Here is a 10,101-nt window from a genome sequence, read left to right as displayed (position 1 = left end):
TAGATGGACAACTAAAACGAAATCAGGAGTTTAAAGAAAACTTTGCCCTGCTTTATCAACTTTCACACAGTTTAATATCTTTATAGATATTTATGACAAACCGTAAATATGTAATTCTCCATTCTCACCAAGATACAATTTAATAGATGTATTATACATTTCCCTGTTAAGTAAGATAACTGCGAATGAACCAATGGAGTGACTACAGTTGTCCATTTTAATTTTGACACATGGCTGCTGTAAACATTGATATGAAGCATGATAGCTAGTGTCTGTGCAGTTGTTCAGTAATTTCTCTTGCGAAAAAGAATGACGAACTCTTTGGAGACAATTGTCTAGTAAGTGGCTACAAATAGCAAACCATGGAGTCCTTTCTTTGCATCTCCTTTATTAAGTTGTTAGCTAAATAAGGCTGCCTTCCAAAGCTATTTGGCTTTTTAACTTGTAACCACTACGGTGCAGTACTTTAGACCGGATCATTCATATCTGGCTAGCTTAGGGGCGGTTCTTCATACAAATATATCATCCATGTTTCTCATTCTCTTACAGACGACTCGAGGCATCTTTCCATTGCTCTGTGATGGAGGTATCTCTGAGAGTATTGCCAGTGGACCGAGTGGACCGCGGTACCCAGAGGATCAGACTAGGCACAGGGCTGATGTCCTCCCTCAGGCTGGGCCTGGGATCTCCTGTCCTGGTGGTTCTCTCTGAAGGGTCCTGTCTATGTACCGCCTGGCCCAGGCCTGACCTGGTCGACGGATTCGTACAGATTGACATGAAATGTTGCTCTCCAAATCTTATCATTAACCAAGTTATACCTACACATCTTATCCTAAGCACACCCCTAAATCCCAGCCCTGACATCCATCCTAGACCCATCTTTAGCCCACTCCCCCACAGCCTCTGTCCAATGCCTGGCCCCAGTCTAACCCCAGTTTCCTGCCCCAAACTGAAAAGCGTCAGAGTAACAGTGGTTGTGCAAAATGTAGAGTTCAAGAAAACTACCCCTCCCGGTTTCATCCATGAACTAGTAAAAGACATGCTGAAAGGGATTTATGTCCATGAGAAACATGTGGTAGATGTGGTTGATTATGACACAGACATTAAACTGATAGTCATCGAGAGCCTGAACACAGAGTCCATAGTGACTGGTCTGGTCACGTCTAAGACAGGGATAGAAATTACAGGGACAATGACCCTCAGGCACTACAAAGGACAGCTACAGGACCAGCCCCGGGTCCCGCTGGGAGGACTGGAGGAGGTGAGTATCCGGGATGGAACTCTGAATTGTGCTCCTTCATCAAATTTTTCAACAGTGACTTTCCTCATCTCCTAATTGTCCATCATTAATGTGAAATATATATGCAGGAGAAAGCAATATGGATGTTGCATATATATATATCCAGTTTCAGTTACTATTCACCTTCATTGCTTCACTCCAGATGGAGACGAAAGAGTTGAAGACTTCCTGTACAGTCCAACTTTTATCAGGCTGTGTCCCAAATGCCACCCCATTCCCTACTTAGTGCACTGCTTTTGATCAGAGCCCTATGGGAAAAGGGTGCCCATGGGTACTGGTGAAAGGAGACAGCGTTATCCTGTAGATGCAATCGAGGTCACAAATCTCAGTTTTCTCTGTGACTGCAGGTGTCGGCGTGTCTAAGAGAGATGCTGCGCCTGCCCCTACTGTACCCTGGCACCCTGTACTCCCTGGGTCTCTCCTGTCCTAGAGGGGTGCTCCTGGCTGGGCCGCCGGGGGTTGGAAAGACCCTTCTGGTCCGCTGCCTGGTAGGGGAGGTGGGAGCCAGCCTGGTCACAGTCAGAGGACCAGAGGTAAGAGGCCACACATACAGGTTGTATTCCAGTTCATCCTTGCTTTAGTTCCCTGTGTCTTTTTCCCGCATTCTCACCTGTCTTGAAGGAGCATGTCAGGGCCCCTTCCCTTGTCCAGTGGATTTTGAGATGGAGAGGGGGGAGGCATTGAGGAAGTGTAACACAAAAACCAAATGATTTGGACGTTGACCTAACCCTGCCCTCTCTTTGCCCAAGGTGGTCGGGTCTCGGCCAGGGGAGAGCGAGGAGAGGCTGCGTGCCGTGTTTAGGCAGGCCCGGGCAGCGGCAGAAGAGGGTCCATGTGTGTTGTTCCTAGACGAACTGGACTCCCTCTGTCCCAGACGGACTGGGTCCTCCGCACCTGAAAACCGTCTGGTTGCCCAGCTGCTCACACTCATGGACGGCATGGACAAATCAGAACGCTTCCTGGTTGTAGGAGCCACCAATCAGCCGGACAGCTTGGACCCGGCTCTACGGAGGCCTGGGAGGTTTGACAGAGAGGTGATTGGATGTTGTTACCTCAGAGTGCTGATTTAATGTTGTTACCTCAGAGAGGTGATTTAATGTTGTTTGTCTGTAAAACATGATAGGCTGTCCTGTGTCTGTAAACAGGGTTCTTTGCAATGGTTTTCCACTCTATCTAATGTGTTGGTCCAGGTTGTCATCGGTGCACCTACAGTACAGCAGCGTTTTTCAATCCTGTCAGTATTGTGCCATGCTATGCCAATGTGCACCAGTGTGGACCTGACAGAGCTGGCCAAGAGAACCACAGGGTATGTGGGTGCTGACCTCAGTGCCCTCTGCCGCGAGGCTGCCATGCTGGCAATACGATGCAACACACAGGTAGGCATGGACCACACACACACACTTCTCAACCCAGTAACAGAACACACACACACACACACACAAGTATATGACACCATACACAGTTCATAAACCGTTTTGCTTTACTTGTCAAAACATGCCCCTTTACTGACTGCCTTCATAATGACCCTGTTTCTTTACTGACTGCCTTCATAATGACCCTGTTTTCTTTACTGACTGTCTTCACAATGACCCTGTTTTCTTTACTGACTGCCTTCATAATGACCCTGTTTCTTTACTGACTGCCTTCATAATGACCCTGTTTCTTTACTGACTGCCTTCATAATGACCCTGTTTTCTTTACTGACTGCCTTCATAATGACCCTGTTTTCTTTACTGACTGCCTTCATAATGACCCTGTTTCTTTACTGACTGCCTTCATAATGACCCTGTTTCTTTACTGACTGCCTTCATAATGACCCTGCTTCTTTACTGACTGCCTTCATAATGACCCTGCTTCTTTACTGACTGCCTTCATAATGACCCTGCTTCTTTACTGACAGTTTCCTACCTTGTTCCTCGTTGACTGTATCCGTACTGAATGCCTCCTGCTGTTTTTTTGTGGTGCATATGTGCTCAGGGTTCAGGGGAGCAGGCTATCACCATGGACCACTTCCTGTCTGCCCTGAAGACTGTCCGTCCATCATGTCTTAGGGGCAGTCTTGGACAGACAGACCTCCCAGACATCTCTTGGGGACAGATAGGAGGCCTGGAAGAAGTCAAACTTAAACTTAAACAGGTACTGTAACCAGTCTGAACCAACTAGACAATCTGAGCCACGCTGGATAATTTGAACCATCCTGGATAATCTGAACTATACTGGATAGTCTGAACCATATTAGACAATCTGAACCATACTGGATAATCTGAACTATACTGGATAGCCTGAACCATATTAGACAATCTGAACCCTACTGGATAATCTGAACCATACCGGATAATCTGAACTATACTGGATAGCCTGAACCATATTAGACAATCTGAACCCTACTGGATAATCTGAACTATACTGGATAATCTGAACTATACTGGATAGCCTGAACCATATTAGACAATCTGAACCCTACTGGATAATCTGAACTCTACTGGATAGTCTGAACCATATTAGACAATCTGAACCCTACTGGATAATCTGAACTATACTGGATAATCTGAACTATTGCATTGCATTGCATCATCTTCCGCTTATCCGGGGCCGGGTCGCGGGGGCAGCAGTCTAAGCAGGGATGCCCAGACTTCCCTCTCCCCAGACACTTCCTCCAGCTCTTCCGGGGGGACACCGAGGCGTTCCCAGGCCAGCCGGGAGACATAGTCCCTCCAGCGTGTCCTAGGTCTTCCCCGGGGTCTCTTCCCGGTGGGACGGGACCGGAACACCTTCCCAGGAAGGCGTTCCGGAGGCATCCGAAACAGATGCCCAAGCCACCTCAGCTGACCCCTCTCGATGTGGAGGAGCAGCGGCTCTACTCTGAGCTCCTCCCGGGTGACCGAGCTTCTCACCCTATCTCTAAGGGATCGCCCAGCCACCCTGCGGAGAAAGCTCATTTCGGCCGCCTGTATCCGGGATCTTGTCCTTTCGGTCATGACCCAAAGCTCATGACCATAGGTGAGAGTAGGAACGTAGATTGACCGGTAAATCGAGAGCTTCGCCTTGCGGCTCAGCTCTTTCTTCACCACGACAGACCGATACATCGACCGCATTACTGCAGAAGCTGCACCGATCCGTCTGTCAATCTCCCGTTCCATCCTTCCCTCACTCGTGAACAGGACCCCTAGATACTTAAACTCCTCCACTTGAGGCAGGCACTCTCCACCAACCTGAAGTGGGCAAGCCACCCTTTTCCGACTGAGGACCATTGGCCTCGGATTTGGAGGTACTTATTTTCTTCCCCACCGCTTCACACTCGGCTGCAAACCGTCCAAGTGCATGCTGAAGGTCCTGGCTTGAAGGGGCCAACACGACAACATCATCCGCAAAGAGCAGAGACGAAATCGTGTGGTCCCCAAACCTGACACCCTCCGGCCCCTGGCTGCGCCTAGAAATTCTGTCCATAAAAATTACGAACAGAACCGGTGACAAAGGGCAGCCCTGCCGGAGTCCAACATGCACAGGGAACAAGTCTGACTTACTGCCGGCAATGCGGACCAAGCTCCTGCTTCGGTCGTACAGGGACCTGACAGCCCTTAGCAAAGGACCCAGGACCCCATATTCCCGAAGCACTCTCCACAGGATGCCGCGAGGGACACAGTCGAATGCCTTCTCCAAATCCACAAAACACATGTGGACTGGTTGGGCAAACTCCCATGAACCCTCCATCACCCTGTAGAGGGTATAGAGCTGGTCCAGTGTTCCACGGCCTGGACGAAAACCACACTGTTCCTCCTGAATCCGAGGTTCTACTATCGGCCGTATTCTCCTCTCCAGAACCCTGGCATAGACTTTCCCGGGGAGGCTGAGAAGTGTGATCCCCCTATAGTTGGAACACACCCTCCGGTCCCCCTTCTTATAAAGAGGGACCACCACCCCGGTCTGCCATCCCAGAGGCACTGTCCCCGACTGCCACGCGATGTTGCACAGGCGTGTCAGCCAAGACAGCCCCACAACATCCAGAGACTTGAGGTACTCAGGGCGGATCTCATCCACCCCCGGTGCCTTGCCACCGAGGAGTTTCTCAACCACCTCGGTGACTTCAGCCCGGGTGATGGACGAGTCCACCTCTGAGCCTTCATCCTCTGCTTCCTCAATGGAAGACGTGACGGCGGGATTGAGGAGATCCTCGAAGTACTCCTTCCACCGCCCGACGACATCCCCAGTTGAGGTCAACAGCTGCCCACCTCTACTGTAAACAGCGTTGGTAGGGCACTGTTTCCCTCTCCTGAGGCGCCGGATGGTTTGCCAGAATCTCTTCGAGGCCAGCAGATAGTCCTTCTCCATGGCCTCACCGAACTCCTCCCAGGCCCGAGTTTTTGCCTCCACAACCACCCGGGCTGCAGTCCGCTTGGCCTGTCGGTACCCGTCAGCTGCCTCTGGAGTCCCACAAGCCAACCAGGCCTGATAGGACTCCTTCTTCAGCTTGACAGCATCCCTTACTTCCGGTGTCCACCACCGGGTTCGGGGATTGCCGCCTCGACAGGCACCGGAGACCTTACGGCCACAGCTCCGAGCGGCCGCTTCAACAATGGCGGTGGAGAACATGGTCCACTCGGACTCAATATCTCCAACCTCCCTCGGGATCCAGTCAAAGCTCTGCCGGAGGTGGGAGTTAAAGATCTCTCTGACAGGAGACTCGGCCAGACGTTCCCAGCAGACCCTTACAGTACGCTTGGGCCTGCCGAGTCTGTCCAGCTTCCTCCCCCGCCATCGGATCCAACTCACAACCAGGTGGTGATCAGTTGACAGCTCCGCCCCTCTCTTCACCCGAGTGTCCAAGACATATGGCCGCAGGTCAGATGAAACGACAACAAAGTCGATCATCGACCTGCGGCCTAGGGTGTCCTGGTGCCACGTGCACTGATGGACACCCTTATGCTTGAACATGGTGTTCGTTATGGACAAACTGTGACTAGCACAGAAGTCCAATAACTGAACACCGCTCGGGTTCAGATCAGGGGGGCCGTTCCTCCCAATCACGCCCCTCCAGGTATCACTGTCGTTGCCCACGTGGGCGTTGAAGTCCCCCAGTAGAACGATAGAGTCCCCAGTCGGAGCACTTTCCAGCACCCCTCCCAGAGACTCCAAGAAGGTCGGGTACTCTGCACTGCCGTTCGGCCCGTAGGCACAAACAACAGTGAGAGACCTATCCCCGACCCGTAGGCGCAGGGAAACGACCCTCTCGTTCACCGGGGTAAACTCCAACACATGGCGGCAGAGCTGGGGAGCTATAAGCAAACCCACACCAGCCCGCCGCCTCTCACCATGGGCAACTCCAGAGTGGTGAAGAGTCCATCCTCTCTCAAGGAGTGTGGTTCCAGAGCCCAAGCCGTGCGTAGAGGTGATCCCGACTACCTCTAGTCGGAACCTCTCAACCTCACGCACCATCTCAGGCTCCTTCCCCGCCAGAGAGGTGACCTTCCATGTCCCTAGAGCTAGTTTCCGTGTCCGGGGATCGGGTTGTCTAGGCCCCTGCCTTCGACTGCCGCCCGATCCTCTCTGCACCGGCCCCTTATGGTCCCTCCTGTGGGTGGTGAGCCCACGGGAGGGCGGCCCCATGTCGCTCGTTCGGGCTTGGCCCGGCCGGGCCCCATGGGGAAAGGCCCGGCCACCAGGCGCTCGCGAACGAGCCCCAACCCCGGGCCTGGCTCCAGGGTGGGGCCCCGGCTGCGCCATGCCAGGCGACGCCACAGGACACACAATTTTCTTCTTCATTAAGGGGTTTTTGAACCGCTCTTAGTCTGACCCATCGCCTAGGACCTGTTTGCCTTGGGAGACCCTACCAGGGGCATATAGCCCCAGACAACATAGCTCCTAGGGTCACTTGGGTACTCAAACCCCTCCACCACGTTAAGGTGGCAGTTCAAGGAGGCAGTACTGGATAATCTGAACTATACTGGATAATCTGAACTATACTGGATAGTCTGAATCATATTAGACAATCTGAACCATACTGGATAATCTGAACTATACTGGATAATCTGAACTATACTGGATAGTCTGAACCATACTGGATAATCTGAACCATACTGGATAATCTGAACTATACTGGATAGTCTGAACCATTTATGCATTTGTTTATTTGTTTATTCATCCTGATCTATTAGATTATCAGACACTTTTAGACATTTTCTGACTATATCTCTTCCCGCCCTCCCTCTGTCTCTCTCTCTTCTCTCCCTCTCTTCCCTCCTTCTCCCCTCTCCCCCCTCTCTCTTCCCTCCCTCTGTCCCCCCCCCCTCTCCCCTCCCTGTCTTCCCGTTCTCCCCCCTCTCTCTTCCCTCCTTCTCTGTAGAGTATAGAGTGGCCAATGCGTTACCCAGAAGCCTTTGTTCGTATGGGTCTGTCCCGTACTAGAGGGCTGTTGCTGTATGGTCCACCAGGCTGTGCTAAGACCACCCTGGTCAGGGCTGCAGCCAACTCCTCTCACTGCTCCTTCCTGTCGGTCAGTGGGGCGGACCTCTACTCCCCTTATGTAGGAGACTCAGAGAAGGCCCTGGCTCAGGTATGGCTCCAGAGCACCTCTTGTTTTTTTTTCTTTACTGACATGCAGAGTTTGACATTCCCTGAAACTCCCTCATTTCTGCCTTTTACTTAATCTAATCATTTTAGTAGACATAACTGTGTGTGAGCTTTATAACTCTGTGGTGTGTTCCTGCGTGTAGCTGTTCCGTCAGGCCCGGGCTTGTGCTCCTTCCATCCTGTTCCTGGATGAGATAGACTCTTTGATTGGCTCTCGGACAGAAGGCAACGCCACACAGAGTGCCCAGACCCGCCTACTCTCTGTGCTGCTCAATGAGCTGGACGGGGTAGGCTTTAGGACCCTGGAGAGAAGAGGACCAGGGAAGACCTTACAGGCTGAGGGAGTGGAAGAGTGCCACGAACAGGAACAGGTTAGATTTTGAGTCTTATACATGGTACATTTGCATGTAACTCACCCATTTTATGTCTCACAGAATAATGAAAATACAAATTACATTTTTGTGTCTTTAGAAAGCATTAGGAGGGGAATGTATACCACAAATGTGATTAAATGTAGCAAATCAGGTTGTGTTATGGATGATAAATGAAATTAGCAACCTTTTGGGGAGGACAGAACATATTAGAAAGACCTTGTGGTGTTTATAAATGCTAGGTTGAAAAATGCCATTTTGATTAAATAGTCAAGCGGTAATTATTTCCATTCTTAGTATACATTCATTTTAATTAACATCCTAACTGTAAGCTAATATAATACTGTGAAGAAAATTGACTTCAGTGCGCTCCAAGACACCAGAATGGCGTGGATACACACATGGATGAGTCCTCATTTCAGTCTTAACGGTCTGTCCTCCCTGTCAGTTACAGTACCAAGAGGTGTGTAACAAGGAAGTGATGATTGTAGCGGCCACCAACAGACCAGACTGTCTGGACAGCGCCCTTATAAGGCCTGGAAGACTGGACCAGATGATATACGTACCCCCACCTGACCTGCAGGTAACTGTTCCCACCGCTTTCTTATCATCTCTGGTCTTTACTGACCTACTGACCCCCACCCCAACTCTGTTTCCCACTCAGGCGCGTGTGTCCATCCTGCGGGTGTGCACAGAGAGGATGCCACTGGATGGTGATGTGTGTCTGGAGGAGCTGGCTGGTCAGACGGAAAACTTCTCTGGAGCGGATCTGGAGAACCTGTGCAAAGAGGTAGAGTAATTGGCTTTGCAAAAGTGTTTTTACTGGATGAAGGGATCCATCGACAAAATCCCCAAACATCTCTTTCAGAACCAGAACTAGAATTTCGTCCCTGTTGTTACTGTGAAAAAAACTATGTGAAGACAGTAACATCAGAAACACTTCAGAATATATTTTTTATCATTTAAAATTACGCCTAATGTTGTTGTTTTCTGCAGGCGGCTCTGTTAACCCTGCAAGAGGAGGGTATGGAGGTGTCTAGTATTAAGCACCAATATTTCCTGCAGTCCCTTCAAGGGATGACTCCCTCTCTGTCTTCCCAGCAACTACAGGCATACAAAAAACCATTCAGATGACAGAAGAACCCACCGCCTCTTCAGATAATAGATAATAGATCTGATTTGGAATTTTTAAATTTGTATACTAATAAAAAAAAACTTTGATTAACTATTTTTTCGGGGGGGTTTGTTTTTACATCATGAGATTACAAGGTTTATTTCTTGTTTACATTGTGAGTACTGTTACAAATACTATACTGGATTGTATAAGTATGATTTTGTTTTTTGTGATTGGTATACACACTAATGATTCATGAGTTAGTTCGGAAGCCAAATTTGTAGTAACAAATCACTTATGTTATGTAGACTCTGTGTAAAATAAAAATGTATTGTCTAAATTACTATCCCAAATACCTTATCTGTAAGGTCAATTGTCCATGTATTAAATTTAATGCAGATTCAACTACAGTATATATATTAAATATACTGTAAAAAAAGAAAAATATTCAGACCATTTTGCGACTTCAAATTGAGCTTCGATGTATCCTGTGTCCTTCAATCATACTTGAGATGTCCACCAGTGACATTCAATTGATGTGATTTCGGATGGCACAACACCATATCAGGTCCCAAACCAAACCGTTAGTCTAAGGACGTTTCTGTAGACCTCTGAGGTAGAATTGTATCAAAGCATACATATGAAGGTTATTAAAAAGAAAGTTCCAGGAACACAGTGGGCAAATCTGTGAATCAACCAGAAAATAACAGTTCACTGACACTCCACATTCAATCTGACAGAGCTTGAGA

The 10,101-nt window shown here is 49.3% G+C and overlaps 1 protein-coding gene across 2 annotated transcripts; it reads left to right on the top strand.

The window, feature by feature from the left end:
- Positions 1-59: 59 nt before the first annotated feature.
- spata5l1 (spermatogenesis associated 5-like 1) lies at positions 60-9,463 on the top strand. Of its 2 annotated transcripts, none has more exons than XM_010891282.5 (11): positions 60-338; positions 550-1,261; positions 1,648-1,833; positions 2,050-2,334; positions 2,491-2,676; positions 3,278-3,436; positions 7,641-7,850; positions 8,011-8,238; positions 8,693-8,821; positions 8,903-9,028; positions 9,235-9,463. In XM_010891282.5, the coding sequence occupies exons 2-11, from the start codon at positions 581-583 to the stop codon at positions 9,370-9,372; spliced, it is 2,328 nt and encodes a 775-aa protein (XP_010889584.4). In that variant the 5' UTR covers positions 60-338; positions 550-580; the 3' UTR covers positions 9,373-9,463. The 2 variants fall into 2 exon arrangements, with proteins under 2 accessions (XP_010889584.4, XP_010889583.4); XM_010891281.5 differs by having other exon boundaries at positions 8,687-8,821.
- Positions 9,464-10,101: the final 638 nt, after the last annotated feature.

This window comes from Esox lucius, chromosome 2, assembly GCF_011004845.1.
Source record: "Esox lucius isolate fEsoLuc1 chromosome 2, fEsoLuc1.pri, whole genome shotgun sequence".
Classification (NCBI taxonomy): domain Eukaryota; kingdom Metazoa; phylum Chordata; class Actinopteri; order Esociformes; family Esocidae; genus Esox; species Esox lucius.
This window is presented reverse-complemented; position numbering and strand designations above follow the sequence as displayed.

Excerpts from the sequence above, each read along its gene's own strand:
- spata5l1 (XM_010891281.5), top strand. The coding sequence starts at position 581 with ATGGAGGTATCTCTGAGAGTATTGCCAGTGGACCGAGTGGACCGCGGT. Across the intron at positions 2,335-2,490 it reads CTGGGAGGTTTGACAGAGAG|GTTGTCATCGGTGCACCTAC; the intron begins GTGATTGGATGT and ends GTGTTGGTCCAG. Across the intron at positions 3,437-7,640 it reads TCAAACTTAAACTTAAACAG|AGTATAGAGTGGCCAATGCG; the intron begins GTACTGTAACCA and ends CCTTCTCTGTAG.